Below are 15,850 nucleotides of genomic sequence, written 5' to 3'. Positions count from 1 at the left end.
AATCAAAAGGGAAGAGGATGATATAAAGATACACCCATCAGGTCTCTAGTATAGGAACTCATGAAGCTATAAGCGGTTAACATGTCTTCCAAACATTCCATAGAGAAAAATTGAAGCTCAGATGGACACAAAAAGAAGATAAACACTGAACCATCACAATCGATACATATCCCCACTCAACATCAAACCATCCAAGAGACTTGATATACTGAGAGTCAACCTGCATAAAACCAATAATATCATTGGCAATTAACAAAAACCTTGAAAGAACAACTAAGAAAATCCATAGAAAACCAAATGCAAGTTAAATAATGTTAGTGTTTGACTTACTTCAGAAAAGGTTCAAGTGCAACTTGTTTCCCATCCCTATCCATTTTGGGAACAAAGAGCTGATAATATCCACAAATACAAATCTAAGAGCTAGAACTTGGTTCCACCATTTTGCAAGGGCATCTCCAACTATATAGTTCACAATCACGAATGGAAACAACCTAGGAAGAAAATAGGTTCAATCCTATCATCTTTTCTTGAAACCATATTCGTAAAACAGATCTGCCTTAGCACTCCCCAAATTGACAATTTTTGGACAACCATCCCGGTCTTTCGCCTGCTGTGTGCACTCTTTGCAATAGAAGGCATCAGAAATCCCCACTCCTCCACAGATAACGCAACGACCCTGAAAGGACCCATAGTTGCATTCATCACAAACCCGTATGAGTGTGCACGGATGAACATACGAGTCACAAATCACACATTTCTCACACAATCGTCCAATGGCAATACCTGGCTGCTTCCTGCACATAATCAAATCAGGATGGTGCTTGGCCATGTCTTCTGCAAAAAGCTCTTATCTTCTGAACAAGAAGGGTAACCTGCATTCAATAACAATGAAAGAGTTACACTTCCCAACGACAAACTACCAAAAATTTTGATCTTCCAAAGAATTTCCAAGTCAGAAGCTGGACGTCCAACAGTGTGTGAAGAGTACAATATAACTACGGGAAATGAACATAAAACACTTTGAAGCATGAATAAATATTCACACGTTTCTACCTGGAACATTGACAGTAAGTGCTCGTGATCCTGTCCATTCTAAACAGTCGAAGTAATATGACAAAAAAGGAGAAGGAACAGCACTAGCTAAGACGAGTGAGGGCAGTGACATAAGTCTTACACTGATGACGCAACTATTTCAATTAAAGTGAAAAATGAACTACATGCTTCCAACAATTACAGTTAGACGCAGCATCCCATTCAAAGTGTTCAAACTAAATGCATACCGATAAGGTGTTCAAGAAACCAATAAGAGTAAAAAGTCCCTAAATGAACAAAACCAACCAAAGCAAAGTAAGGATGAAGTTGTGGGCTAAACAACGGTCATGATATCAAACTATGACCTACTATGGGAGTACGGGGTGTTGCAAAAGTTATTTATTGACATTTTTGGTTTCATGCCACAACGATACATGATGAAACTTACTCTTAAGTTTAACCGACTAGTAGGGAAGTTTGCGGACTAAAGAAAACCCCTCCTATTAACTGTATCCACTTACAGATCCCAAAAGCAAGATAACAAGCCAGTAGCCCATTCCCAGAATGAGAAACATGAATAAGATACAACAGAATCAGGGGTGGCTCCACTGTTTTCCTAGGCGGTTCGCTCGAACCTGGCAACCTGCTTGGGGCAAAAAAATGCACCCAATTTTTGTATATCTTACATATAATTTCATTTTTCTTTAGTATTGTCAGCACTAAATCATTTCATATGTAGCTAAAGGAAATGAAGATTCACCAAGTTTGTGAGTAAGTAGATAATAAGCCCAACAAAACAATAAACCGAACCCACTAATTTTTCAACCAAATATAAATTTGTTTATTTTATAGAGAACTTTGAACACGAAAATTTTCATTATGGGTTTTTTTTACACCGCTAAACTAAAATTCTGGAACCGCCCCTTATTGATATTTATTAGTGTGAATATCACTGACACCCCCCAAGGTTTAACGTAAATGCAGATTCCCCCTCCAGGTTTGGAAAATGATTTTGAACCCTCCTGAGGTTTTGTGATGCATTTCAATTACACCCAATCATTCAAAATGCTTACATTGGATTGGATTGTGTTGGACCCACCTCGAAATTCCACACATTCAAAATGCTTACATTGGATTGGATTGTGTTGGACCCACCTCGAAATTCCACAAAAATGATCGGAATCATTTAATGTGTTTAACACATTTTTTTAAGGGTTCGGTGAATTTAGAGACCAAAAAATTTGACGAGTCAATCAAGCCTTTATTGATATTCGATTGAGCCAATTTTTTTTACAAGGACCCTTAAAAATAGGTTTTATACAAAAGTTAAATGGCTCGGATCATTTGTATAAGACTTTGAGATGGGTCCAACACAATCCAGTATAAGGATTTCGAACAATTTGGTGTAATTGAAATGCATCGCAAAATCTCAGGGAGTTCAAAATCATTTTCCAAACCTGGAGGGGGAATTTGTACTTGCGAAAATCCTTGGGGGTGTAAGTGATTTTTGTCCTTGAAATTATATACATCTAGTATATAATGATAAAAGCAGCTCGAGTTTTAAAAAAAATTATAGATATTTTTAGCCGCTGAATTTTAATTCAATGGTCCTCATTAGTTTTTGATCTGATGAAACAGGAACAGGTCCACCAATCTTCATTATAAAAAAGGAAAATGATATTGGCACTCCAAAAATTGGTGCAGGCACTCCAAAAAATAAAAAAAAGTGGCTTTGGAGTTACACTAATTTTGGAGTGCTTGCATCAATTTTTGGAGTGCCAATATCATTTCTCTATAAAAAATGTACTAGTTCCATTGTCAATCGAACATTTTTTCCCCATCTATTTATTTATATATACAACAGAATTTCATTGCCTCGGTATTTCTTGCTACGTTTTTGGTGCCAAAACAATTTGTTTTGACCATAGTCTGCACCTTTATAAAATGCATTCGACTATCTTGTGATTGTTTTGATCTGAATGAATCTTGGAAGGATAAGCAGTATTTAGGGTTCATTGAATTATTCATTTAATTTTATTAGATAAAAAATATTATTTGACAGGAAACATTGACAATAGAAAAGCGTGACAATCTTTCTAGCAGGTAAGTTAAATGGTGACCAAATAACTTGTTTGTTTAGTTTTGTAGTAATATAAAAAATAAAAAATAAAAAAAAATAAAAAGGTCCAATTTATTTAGATGAGCCAAACAGGACCTGAGACCCTGAGAAAACACCATGCTTCGGATTCTCAACAAGTAGTAGTTCCCAATTCGCTGCTCCTTGAGAAGTGGAGTAGTACTTTCCACAAACAAAGTAATTTTCCCTTTTTTTAATTTTTTTTCTTGTAAAGAAGACTTTTTTTCTAGTACTAAAAAATCCCTTTTGTTTTTTTTGGAATAATAACAACCACATTCTCTTTAAATTGACAAACCCCGAGACGGCAGGAAAGGTCTGGAATTTGCTTGGTTGGATACACGTGCGTGCTAAAGTGGGTTGTACGGTCGCATTATGGGGTGCCACTTTCGTGTTCTACTACTCGCACTCTCGTTTTCACCATGTGCACTGTATGAGAGTACGGATGGTAAAGTTACGATACGAAAATCATTCCCCTAATAAATTAAATCCTGAAATGCGAATGGTCAAAAATAAAGTGCAAAAATCAATTGGCTGATGAAATTCCGAAACTCGCGGCCTTACGCATGTGAAATACTAGACTGTCGTCACACACGCAATGTATGAGCAAATCGTATTATACAAAAGAGGTAAAAAAGAAACAAAGGAATTTTTTTTTTTGAGATTAATCTCTAAAAGCATCTTCGGTCTATACCCATTTCAAGACTCAAATTTAAAATTTGGATAAAAACCACAAAAATTCATCTCCAATCATTTATCCAAACCCTTATCTATTTTGGATTTTTTCCCTCAAATCTAGGACAACTTTTGCCTTGACTCATTTTTTGCGACGACTAATTAGAAAAAGATATGTGTATATATATATATATATAGCTGGAGCTTTTGTATTTCGTGGAGTTGATCGACCTTTGCCGAAGTCACTAAGTTGCTGACCGTTGAAGCTTTCTTCAATGGATTTCTCGTCTGATCTTTGCATTGCCGAAGTTGTGTTCGTCGAAGATTTATGCTGTCGAATCTTTGTTTGTCGAAGCTTTGTGTTGCTTGAAGCTGGGCACGCTGCTGGAGGTGCAGACGAAGAAGAAGATGTAGAATGAGAAAGTGGTGGTTTTGATTGTGAGCAGGCGAAGAAGAAGGTGGAAATGTGATCTGTTTTCATTAGCTTTATTTACCATTCTGCCATTAAGAATCAAAAATATATATACTTCGGGTAAAATTTGGATTTAATGATCGGAGATGTACCTATCCATAATGGATTTTTATTCAAAATTTGACTCAAATTTGAGGGGGAAAAATGGGTGAAGGCCGGAGATACTCTAATGAAATATGATTTATGAAAATAGAAAAGAATGATTTTTTTGTCTTGTTGGCAGGTAAGGGGTCATTTATACAAAAATTCTAAATACAGAGAGAGAAATTGACAGGAGTAGTGACGAGAGTACAGTATAGTTCCTTGGGCGCGAAGTTTTGAGGGAAAAAAAAAAAAACGGTTCCCAGTAGAACTCGCTCTCTCCCACTCATCTCTCTCCCACTCCTCTCTCTCCTTATCAATCGAGCCCGGATCGTCTGCATCGCTCCACTACCTTGGCCCACACGAGATTGCCATCAAACACCCTTTTGTATCCGTACCCAGAATTCCCTAAACCTCTCCAAAAACCCAATGCACAAAATTACTCCGTATTATACTCTACTAAAAGACTATAAAAACCCAAATTCGCCCAATATATTTTTGTAGGGTTTTGTTTTTATTGGGTACGTTGAAAGATTTTTATTTAGTACTAAACGAACCGGAGCAGAGGGTTTTGTTTTCTTCTAACACACATTGAATTCTCCGTTCAATTTTCTGCACAACAATCAAGAAAAGTTCTCTCGGCTTTACCCACAAGTTTATGAGAGGTATGGACGGATGAGATTCACACTAGTACACCAGTGAAAGCTGTAGACCTTTTAAAGATTATTATTGTGAATGTAGACGATCGGGATCGCTGCACACACCCCTCGTTTTAGAAAGAGAAGGAAATCATCAATGAGGGCTGTGACCGACGGCAAAGCTCTCAAGCGATCATCAATGGCGGCAGAAATTGGAAACCCAGAGGGGAAAAGGAGGAGGAAGAAGCCGTCCGATCGCCCGAAGCTTCTGGTTAATGACAGAGTTGAAGTAAAGCTCTTTTCTTGGTCGCTGTTCTTGCCTTTTTTTTTTCAGTAGCTTATTTGCAAATTGTAATCAGTCTTTTGTTGATGCTATGTGGGTTGATCGGTTTCAAAGATTGTCTCTTGATTCGATTTCCACTGCGTTGTGTTCTTTCTTGTTTATACTATCTCTCAGTGTACAGGCGTAAACAGTGTTTGCATGTGTGATTCGATGATCATGCAATGATTAATCTAAGACTCTATCTGTTGAATCAGTTCGTGGCTTTCAGTAAATTTCTTTCTTTCTGGGGTGATTGATGAACATGCAAAGTTAATTTGGGATTTCATTGGTTTAAAACTAGTCCCTGCGTTTCATCAACTTTTGCTTGTGTGGGGGATTGATTTCTGATTCCATGTACGTTGAGCCAATTTGTGGGTTACAGTAAATCCCTTTCTCTTTTGAGTGATTGATGCACGTGCATTGTTAATTTGGGGTTTCATTGGTTTAAACAAGTCCTTGCCTTTCATCAATTCTAGTTTTTTGGGGATTAATTTCAAATTCCATATCTGTCGAACCAATTTGTGGGTTTGAATAAAGTACTCTCTTTTTTTTTTGGGGTGATCACTGCACATGCACTGTTTAGTTTGGGAGTCCATAGGTCTTCATCAATGCTTTCTATTTATAGATCAGTGTTTATTTGTGGAGGGTGTTAATAGGGTACTAATGTGGAGTCTGCACTCTGCACAGGTAAGGAGTGTGGAAGAGGGATATCAAGGGTCATGGCACCCTGGAACTGTGATCGCCTATGAAAATCGGGCTCGTAGAATCAAATTCGACCATCATTTTTGTGAGAATGTTTCACGACAGTTGAAGCAAAGAGTAAAAGTTCCTGCAGTAGTTGACGGGATCATTCCAGCAAGCTGGGATTTATGTAACTATCGGGGTTCGATAAGGCCAACGCCACCTAGGCATGATTTTCAGAAATGTTCCCTCCACTTTGGGCTGTGTGTTGACGTCTACTATGATGAGGCATGGTGGGAAGGGGTGATTTTCGACCATGAAGACGATTCTGAGGTGCGGACAATTTTCTTCCCTGATATAGGTGATGAAATGCAGATTGGGATTGATAAGTTTAGGGTCACTTATGACTGGGATGAATTTACGGAAGACTGGAAGCCCCGTGGGGACTGGTTATTTCTTGATTTGGTTCAGGAAATTGAGCAGCAGTGGCCTCTTCAAGTTTCTCTGAGGCAAATATGGTACGAAGTGCGGGAGAAGAAGGGTTTTCAGAAGCTTGAGCAGTGGACTTCTACCAATAGGGCTGTCTGGAAACAATTGGTGTGGGATGTTATTGTTGACAATTGTCATATTAGTGTACATCATTTTTTCCAGGTATTGGAGTTGCCGGGGGACTTGGTACAGGGAGTCCTGCCACCAGTTGCAGAGGCCATCAATCTGGATGGCTCCACATCCATGGAGGAGGATGGCAGAAAGGATTCAAATCTCTTAAGTAACTCGGATATGCCTTGCGATGACGAAACTCCTTCTAAACAGGATGAATTTTGTGGGTTGTCTTTAAACTCAGAGAGTAAAAGTTTTTCCAGTCCCGGGTCTATAACACCAGGTGGAAAGTTTGAACATCAAGGAACAGGAAAAAGTATTTGGGTGTGGAGACCTGCTGACCTTGACATAGTTCCCAGACCTGAGTTTTGCCCAAATTCAGTTACTGAATATTGTAGTCGCAAGCATGCAGATACTTCGAAGTTGAGGATGCATCTTGCATATTTGGGCTGGAAGATTGAGTTTGTGAGAGAGAATTCAATTCGTAGGATGCGCTACACCTCACCTGATGGCAAATTGTACTACTCACTTGTTAAAGTTTGCGAGGCTTTGATGGACCCTACATTACACATTGTTCCTTTTTCCTCTCCTGACAACACAATTATTTCATCTTCAGAAAGACAATTTTTCTCTCCTATCTCTGAACAATCACATGCAAGACAGAAACCCTCATCTTCCGATATAGTTGTTGGATCTGAGTATTGCCCACAAGCTATCGTGGATTATGTGGAAATAAAAAAAAAGTATCTGAAATCCAAAGTTAAGGTCTTGCAATTGAGAGCAAAGATGCATCTCTCAGCTATCGGGTGGTCGTTGTGGTACGTTGCGAAGAGCGGAGGAATGGGCAGGGAATTACGGTATTCTTCTCCAAGTGGAAAGTTGTATTATTCTCTTCGAGCAGCCTGCGAAGGCTGTATGATGGAAGGAGGGGTGACTGGTAGTAATGCTTCTGAGTCCAGGCCGAATATCAGTGAGGAAGCTAGGTGCCTGTTAGGTAGTGAGAGATTATCCTCCAAAATATCTGATGTGGAGTCTGGCAAGGATTGCCTAGTAGGACCTTTTGGCGCTTTATTGTCTAAGGAACTCGTTGAACTTTGTAAACCACCAGTCAAAGAAAATAAAAAATTGTGGGGGAAGAGAATTAATGGTCTGCTGCCTTTACTTCAGAGGAAAGGTCGAAATGCCTACAAGCGGATGCCGAAGAAAAGAAAGACATCTAGATCTCTCATCAAATTGAGACATGATTTGGATAGTGAATTTCCAGTACGTGTGCTGCGGTCAAGCAAAAGAGCTCGGCAGGGGGTGGCTTCTTCTTCCTCTTATCAGAACGCTCAAACCATACTGTCTTGGTTAATAGACAATAATGTGCTGCTGCCTCGGGCAAAAGTACGTTACATTAGTAGAAAGAACAATCATCCACTGGCAGAAGGGAAAATAACTCGCGATGGGATCAAGTGCAGTTGTTGCCACAAAGTTTTTACACTTAGTAAATTTGAAGCTCATGCGGGCAGCACTTATCACAGACCGGCAGCCAATATCTTTTTGGAGGATGGGAGATCTCTATTAGATTGCCAATCAGAATTGAAAAGCCGTAATAGTCAGAAAAACACGATGATGGAACCCCATGAGATGAAGGGCAGCCGCCATCACGGCACAAATGACTATGTATGTACTGTGTGTCACGCTGGCGGTGACCTAATTTTATGTGATCAATGCCCATCCTCATTTCACACAAGTTGCCTTGGTATGAAGGTAGATCCTTTCTATTAGCCTGTCATTCTAATTAAACTTTTTTTTATCTTATAATTACGCTCAACCACTTTTAACAGAGTGTACAAATGTTCAATTTGAGTGCTAATTAGGTCTTCAATATATTGTTTACAGGATGTCCCAGATGGTGACTGGTTCTGTCCATCATGCTGTTGTCAAATATGTGGGAGAAGCAGATTAAATAACGATATGGGAAACTGTACGGATGTCAGTGTTCTCAGTTGCGACCAGTGTGAGCATCAATGTGCGTACTCCAACATGTTTTTAGCTGTGCTAAGTTGATTGTTAAACATGTATTTGTGGAATATTTTTTATGATACGCGTCCTTAATGTTTTTCTGATGTATTGACCACTTTGATGCAGACCATGTTGGGTGCCTAAGGGGTGTTGCAATTGTAGACAAGCATCCTAGAGGAAGTTGGTTTTGCAGTAAAGGATGCAAAAAGGTAATTCCCTGCCCTGTTTTAGATAGAATTATGGAACTACGGCAGAAACTATTGGTCTTGACGCAGACTAACTTCCATCCAATTTGCAAGTTGTGTTCTCTAAAAGGAGGATAATCATTCTTCAGCAAAAAACATTGGAATAACATTTGATAACCATTATAGATTTATGGTTGGTAAAATGAATAATGGCATGTCTTGTTTGTTCTATTTTCTGATATGAATCTATGATATCTCCCTTGCTGTTTTTGTTTAGTCCTTCCCCTTGCTTCTTCCTACAATGAAACCGACATCCAACTTGGCTCTCTGTATTTTAGGTGCATATAGACTTCTGATCATAGTCAGGTTGCACGTTTTGCAGTTGTGCTTGTATTTGGTTGCAGTAGGTGAGAACGTCATTGACTTGGTAGTTGACTACTATAATCTAGTAACCTTACGAGAGAAACTCGGTCTGAGACCTCTGAGGAGGCAAACACACGCAGAAGAAAGTTGCAGATAAGTAGCTTCTTTAACTTGTAAAAGAAGAAGAAGAAGAAAAAGACTAGAAGTTCCATTCTCACATATTATCAAAGTTTAGTTATCCAGTATGTCAAGTCAGATATATCCTCGAGTCTATACCTAGTCTCTGATCTTTCGTGCCAGACAGTGGTTCGAAATTCGCAAAAGGAGTTTTAACACTAGTTGTTTACTTGCTACTTCTAAAAATTCTAATTTGTCATATGCAACTGTGTCTATATAGCTTCGTTTACCCTTTTTTGTCGGAAAACAATTTTTTAATGCTTCTAAGGTAAAAGGAAATTGTGCAGAGTTCTTGAATGCTATGTTACATGGACTCAATAATCGTTATCGTGTACGAATATATATGTATCTAAAAAGTTGGGTTCGTGGATACAACATTAGTATTTTATTGGATTATATATCTCAAAGTACCTTGGCAGAAGATGTTGTTACTAAGAATGTACTTGAATACCATGGGATATAAGGGGGAACTAACTTCTCTCTTGTATCCACGTGAGGCTAGAATGTGAGCCTCTTTCTTCTCAATCACATCAATAATTAAAGGATCCAACTATATGATGTGGTTATGAGTTTCGGACAAGTATCCCATACCTTTACCGTTTCATATGGGTTGACACGGAATTGAAGAGCCCATGTAAAACTGCTGAAAGGCCACTGAAGGTTTTCCTCCCCTTGGTCACCTACATAGTAATGGTTGTATCACATTATAAGCATGATTTAGTTAAGCATAATTATCTCTTGGATGCACTTGCACGGGTTGAAAACTGTTGAATGTGGGTTTGATAAAGCTGGGTTGTTATTGCAGATATCTTTGGGTCTCCACAAGCTTCTGGGAAAATCAGTTTCTGTCAGTGGAGATAATGTAACTTGGACTTTATTGAAATACATCAAATGTGATGCTGATGATCATGATGGCTATGATACGGAGGCTTTGACAGAGAACTACAGCAAGCTTAATGTTGCTCTTTCTGTGATGCACGAATGTTTTGAGCCTGTTAAGGAACCAGGAACTAGGAGAGATCTTGTGGAAGATGTTATTTTCAGTAGATGGTGAGAAAATTCTTGTGAACCAGTCATCTTCTTTATTCTGTTTTGTGATAGTGACTACTTGACTCTATATTCGTTGCTCACGGGAAATATAGAAGCCATGACAACCTTATTTACCAACCCTGTGTAGTTCTTTAGTCTCTTTTTATGAACTGACAGGAAAGACATATTTCCTGATTTCCCTTTGAAGGAAGCTATTGATTCTGGTCATGTCTTGTAGTTTTGATATTTAAACCCATGATCTGTTGATATTTGGAATATTATGGTTTTCGTGTTTATGTTGTTCATGTGTAAATTTTATTTTTTGTTCTGCTGGTAATTTTCATGGTTTCATTTTTCTTCCCAAACAGGGCATATATTGAGTTGGACTCTTAATGCATGTTCATTTTTTTATTGCTAGAGGAGAGTCTACGTTATCTGCTTAATAGTAGCTTGAGTTACCATTGAAGAGGAGAAATTATGCTCAACTGCATCCCATTTTCACTTTCCCTATTTGGAGCCTCTCTCTCTCTCTCTCTCTCTCTCTCTCTCTCTCTCTTTACACACACACACATAATTTGATTTTCTCTTGTTTTATCTTTCTCTGTTTTCTCTTCCTCAAAACATGGACCCTCCCTGAACAGCATCGTGCTAATCTAGCTGATGATCAAAACTCCCTCCCTTCTAAATCAGTGGACTTGAGACGGTGAGGAAGTTTTATGGAAGTGTTTTCATGGAGTTACTTGTGATCTTCTGTGGAATTGATTTAAGAAACTCTAGGATGGATGATGTGTTTAAATTGCCCCTTCTATATTGGTTTTGGTGAAAAAAATGGTAGGTGAAAACTTTTGGCTAGTAGGCATTAAGTTTTGTGGAAGTGTTTAAAATAGTAACTTTTGCTAAAGACCATCCCGTCTGACTTACATTTAAATGTTATTGTTAACTAATTTGTTACGTGTATTTATTTCTTAAGCTAATTCAATTATATTTGTTTGCCAGACATCATTTTCTATTGCTCCAAGCATAAGTGTAATTATTGCTTCTGCAGGTCAGAGCTGAATCGTTTGAATTTCCAAGGGTTTTACACTGTACTTTTGGAGAAAGATGACGAATTGATTTCTGCAGCTACTGTAAGGTATCATACAAATCACAAGCTCAAGCTGAGTTCCTCATTCTTTTGTTCGATCATACTACTTTAAATATTTCTTCCCTTTCTCCCCTTCTTTTAAGGGTTCATGGAGCAAAAGTTGCAGAAGTACCACTTGTTGGCACACGGTTTAAATTTCGCCGACTTGGAATGTGTCGCATCTTGATTGAGGAGCTTGAAAAGGTAATCTTCTTTCTGTGGATCTGGGGAGAGGGGAAAGGTTGGTATAGAAATGTTAAGAAATTTTTCATCATTGCTATTCAACTGAAGCATTAAAGGTAATGTGGTTAATGTTCTAGGAGAAGTTACAATTAGACGGCTGTAGCAAAAACTTAATTTAGAAGCTGCTAAAGCCCGTGAAATACCGACTTTTCCTTGTCTACATTTGGATATCTGTATCTAAGCTTTTTTTTCCCCCCAATCTGTTACCATTATGTTTGTTCCAGAATTTAGCATCATGAATTCATACAATTCACAGGTTGTCAGATTAAACATTAATAATAGATTGTAGAATTATGAGGTTCACTTTTATGTGTTTACTTGTCATGCCCCTGGTGATTCTAGCAGATAGGTATGATAAGTATCAGGCCAACTGCAAGGTTATAAACCCAAGTGGGAAGGGAAACTTTCGTAGTATCATTTTTGCATCATTAGCCAGCAATAGATTTGTTCATTCTCACCATTGATTCCCACTTTTTTTTTCTCTACAGAAGTTGCAGGAATTAGGAGTGGAGAGACTAGTTTTGCCTGCAGTTCCAGACGTGCTAAACACTTGGACTACCTCATTTGGGTTTTCACAAATGACAAACGAGGAGAGATTAAACTTTCTAGATTGCACTTTCCTTGACTTCCAGGGAACGGTCATGTGCCAGAAACTCCTAAGGAAGATCCCTTCTACAGACTTGAGACTGATAATAAGTACGTATGGTGTCGATGACTGATGGTGTCCCTGACTAACTTTTTAAGGTTCATAAACATTGTAAAATCTAATAACATGGTCTGTTATATGTTTATGCAGGAACTCAGCAAAACATTCATAGTGTTGTCAGTGGAAGTGATTGTATGGATTTGGATGGGAACAGTGCTATTTCTGAAGCTTTCCAAGCAGACAAAGTTGAGAAGAGTGAAATTGTGGACCAAGAACCACCAGTGTACGTCTTTTCTCTACTCTCATTTTCTGTCAGATTTAAGCAAGCTAAAACATACAGAAGCCGAACTCTGCTGTAAGGCGAACGTGAACGCCACGAACCCTAAAGAGTCACCACAAATATGACAATCAAAAGCAAGTACCAAGGAATTTGTGTCTGTGGCAGGCCAGAAAGATAGGACTTTCTGTTTAGGAAATTGCTCTTGGTCTCTAAAAAGGAAAGTCATTCCTTTTCGGGTTAGGACCAGATTATGACCTGCTTGTGCAATAGAAACTTTACGAGCATAAAGTAATTAACCCACACCCGCTCCCCACTATGCAAGAGTTGGAAAAGAAACCTACTTCTAGTGGATGATACGAATTTCACTAATGCTAATAACTAATAAGCATAAGGTACCGTGTGGACTCTGCTAATGTATAGTTTACTCTGGCCTCTTTGTTGACGTTTTCCATTTTGTTAAAGTTGCAGGCTAAATTCTTTAATTTTTATCGATGTTAAAAAGGAAATTAAAAATCTTCTGCCAACCTCAATAATTTTAAACAATCCTTCCCTAACAAAATTGTTTTATCTATCTATCTATGACACTGCTAATAACCAAAAGTATTGTAAGGGGGAAAGCTGTAAGTCCTGACGAGGTGTTATGTTGTTACCATGTAGTCATCATGCTGTCATTAGCCAATTTAAAGCAAATAATAGAACTTCACCATAATTATCATTCTATCCAACGTGTATGGATGAGTTCATTAGAACAATCGGTAAAAAGTTTACTTTGGGGTTTTGCCAGTGTTGCCGGGGACGATGGCAGTGATGGTGGCAGCGTTACTGCACCTCCAGGTTTCGAGGTAACTGATTCTTTAAAAAAGGTGTTCTATTTGCATTGAATGATTTTTATGCCTTTCTTCTTTTCTTTTTTCTCTTTCATCCAGTCAGGTATACTGATGTATTCTGCGTTCGCAGTTGAACCAACCAAATCTTGAATTGATACCATACCAGAATGGCCATAAGGAAAACAATGACAATAGCAGTTTCAAGTGTTACAAGCGGAGGAGGATATCAGATTGCAGAAGCTAAGGACTTTTACGTGTTGCTAGACGACATAGCTGACCTCGTAAATACAATTAATAACTTAACGGTGAGATAAAACTCGGCCAATTGTGCCAGTGCCACGGGCATCTGTTCAGTCGATTGTTTTTGGGGACCGGAACTTCTTGTCTTGCATAACGAAGGTGTTGATCCCATGCTTGTAGAGATCTAGTGGTAGGATTTTGTAGGATTTCGGTCTCTTGTACATAAAGGGGATCATTTCTTCGGGTTCCTGTAAATGGAAGAAGAGGCCGTATTTATCTTGTTCTTTTCGTTGCATTTTGTTTAGAGTATAGCTTTGACCTGGCCTTATCGCGTTAGTGGCCAATTTTGTGTGCCTAGCAAACAACGGATGGAATTGGGTTGTACCGAAGATTGAATTTTCTGAAGGCATGTTGACCCTGTGTGAATGGAATCAATATGGTAAAACCTGCAAGGGGTAGGAAACTGAATTTTCCATTATCATGTTGAATGCTATAGTTGGATGATGGGTTTGTGTAGGGTTTATGTAATTTAATGAGTTTTTATTTTGGGCGAAGAGTTAATTTGATTCAATCGCCTGTCGGAAGAACCTCTCGAAGATCATTCCCCGATAGTATGCTTCCTTTGTGATTAATATCTGCACAAAAAATCTGCTTGATCGAACACTATAGGCACGTGAATAATTCATATAGAATGTATAGTAGTAACATGTAACTTAAATCGTTTCATAACTATTGACTCCAATCAAAGAGGATTCTACTCTTCTAGCATGCTTTTATGGGTGATATATAAGAGATTAATAGTTTGAACTAGAGGTGGCAATCTTAACTCATATTTTTTAATCCGTCCACATCTGTCCACTTTTAACCCAATCCAATCCGCTCATATTGTATAATGGGTTGATATGAGTTGAACACATTTCAACCCGTATTTATATGAATTTAAATGGGTTAAAAATGGGTTGAAATACAAAGACCCAGACAACAAAGTCTCCTACTTAATTCACGTGACGTGACCATTTCCCCTAGACTTTTTGCCGTTTCTCCCTTTAACAAAACGAAATCGAACAACTTCACTAGTCACTCTGTTTGGTTTAACATTTTGAGAGTTGACTCTCGGCATAGCTTCCAATAAATCTCTCTCTACTCATTACCATTCCAACTTTTTAAAATGTAAACCAAACAAAGCCCAAAAATAACTTTCTTAGACTGTCTTCGTCACCCCCCCCCCCCCCCCCGACTCTCTCTCTCTCCTTTTTTTTTTTTTTTTTCCGTTAGTTTCAGGCCCGGTCCGCAATAATAGCTCCAGGGGCAGACCAGGTCACGGGAGGTGGTGCCGGCTTGTCCGGAACCCTGCACAACTCAAATAATTCTCCATAATTGTATTAGTTTTGATGTTAATTTATTTAGAATAGTTGTTAATTCAAAATAGTTCTTTAAGATCGATTGGCCTCTGCAAGTTCATCGGATGAAAAATATTTTTTCCACGTTTGTCGTTTTGCGACAAGTATTTTACGATTTTTGATTCGCTCCAATCAGAAAAGTAAAAAATTATGGACTTGTTCGTGTAGTAACTTTGGGTATTTTAGTTTTGATAGTGGGTGGAGAGAGAAATAAGGTAATGATTGGAGGGAGGGGTAATGATTAGAGAGAGATAGAAAGAGAAATGAAATTAATAATTGGAGAAATAGGGTAATGATTGGAAAACAAAGTAAATATGTTAAACGAACAAGGCCTATGACTTTTACCTAAATATTTTTGAAAACATCCAAGATAAAGTCTAAAAAGCCGGTTGTTGGGATTTATCTTGAATATTACAAAAAACATTAGGGTAAAAGTAAAAAAAAATTACTTTTCGATTCTCTCGTTGAGACGAACTAACAGGGATAAAAAGCTTGTCGCAAAACAAACAAATACAAAAAAAAAAAAGTCGCTTGACTTTTTAATCCAAACCTAAGCGGCTTCAGCGCACACAACAAAGAACGAAACTATACAATCGGTGCAATCATCGCATTCCAAACAATTCTCTAATGCAACCTCTGACTTCCGTCGAAGTTACGTTACTGTTTGAAAATGAAAAAAAATAAAATTAAAGAAG

At 38.2% G+C, this 15,850-nt stretch overlaps 2 protein-coding genes across 2 annotated transcripts; one reads left to right on the top strand and one right to left on the bottom strand.

Annotated features, from left to right (window-relative positions):
- Positions 1 to 517: 517 nt before the first annotated feature.
- LOC131314299 (PHD finger-like domain-containing protein 5A) lies at positions 518 to 946 on the bottom strand. The gene has a single exon (XM_058342841.1). The coding sequence runs from the start codon at positions 827 to 829 to the stop codon at positions 518 to 520; it is 312 nt and encodes a 103-aa protein (XP_058198824.1). The 5' UTR covers positions 830 to 946.
- A 3,923-nt stretch (positions 947 to 4,869) lies between these two features.
- On the top strand, positions 4,870 to 14,033 carry LOC131314298 (uncharacterized). Its single transcript, XM_058342840.1, has 11 exons — positions 4,870 to 5,321; positions 6,042 to 8,387; positions 8,520 to 8,649; positions 8,769 to 8,851; positions 10,173 to 10,417; positions 11,442 to 11,528; positions 11,624 to 11,723; positions 12,251 to 12,458; positions 12,559 to 12,691; positions 13,473 to 13,530; positions 13,646 to 14,033. The coding sequence occupies exons 1-11, from the start codon at positions 5,190 to 5,192 to the stop codon at positions 13,757 to 13,759; spliced, it is 3,636 nt and encodes a 1,211-aa protein (XP_058198823.1). The 5' UTR covers positions 4,870 to 5,189; the 3' UTR covers positions 13,760 to 14,033.
- The last annotated feature ends 1,817 nt before the right edge of the window (positions 14,034 to 15,850 follow it).

Source organism: Rhododendron vialii, chromosome 13a, assembly GCF_030253575.1.
Source record: "Rhododendron vialii isolate Sample 1 chromosome 13a, ASM3025357v1".
In the NCBI taxonomy this organism is placed as follows: domain Eukaryota; kingdom Viridiplantae; phylum Streptophyta; class Magnoliopsida; order Ericales; family Ericaceae; genus Rhododendron; species Rhododendron vialii.
Note: the sequence above shows the minus strand (reverse complement) of the source record. Positions and strands in the feature narration are given on the sequence as shown.

Coding starts and splice junctions, on each gene's coding strand:
- LOC131314298 (XM_058342840.1), top strand. CDS start 5,190: ATGAGGGCTGTGACCGACGGCAAAGCTCTCAAGCGATCATCAATGGCG. Junction 5,322..6,041: donor TGGTTAATGACAGAGTTGAA/GTAAAGCTCTTT, acceptor CACTCTGCACAG/GTAAGGAGTGTGGAAGAGGG. Junction 8,650..8,768: donor CGACCAGTGTGAGCATCAAT/GTGCGTACTCCA, acceptor ACTTTGATGCAG/ACCATGTTGGGTGCCTAAGG.
- LOC131314299 (XM_058342841.1), bottom strand. CDS start 829: ATGGCCAAGCACCATCCTGATTTGATTATGTGCAGGAAGCAGCCAGGT.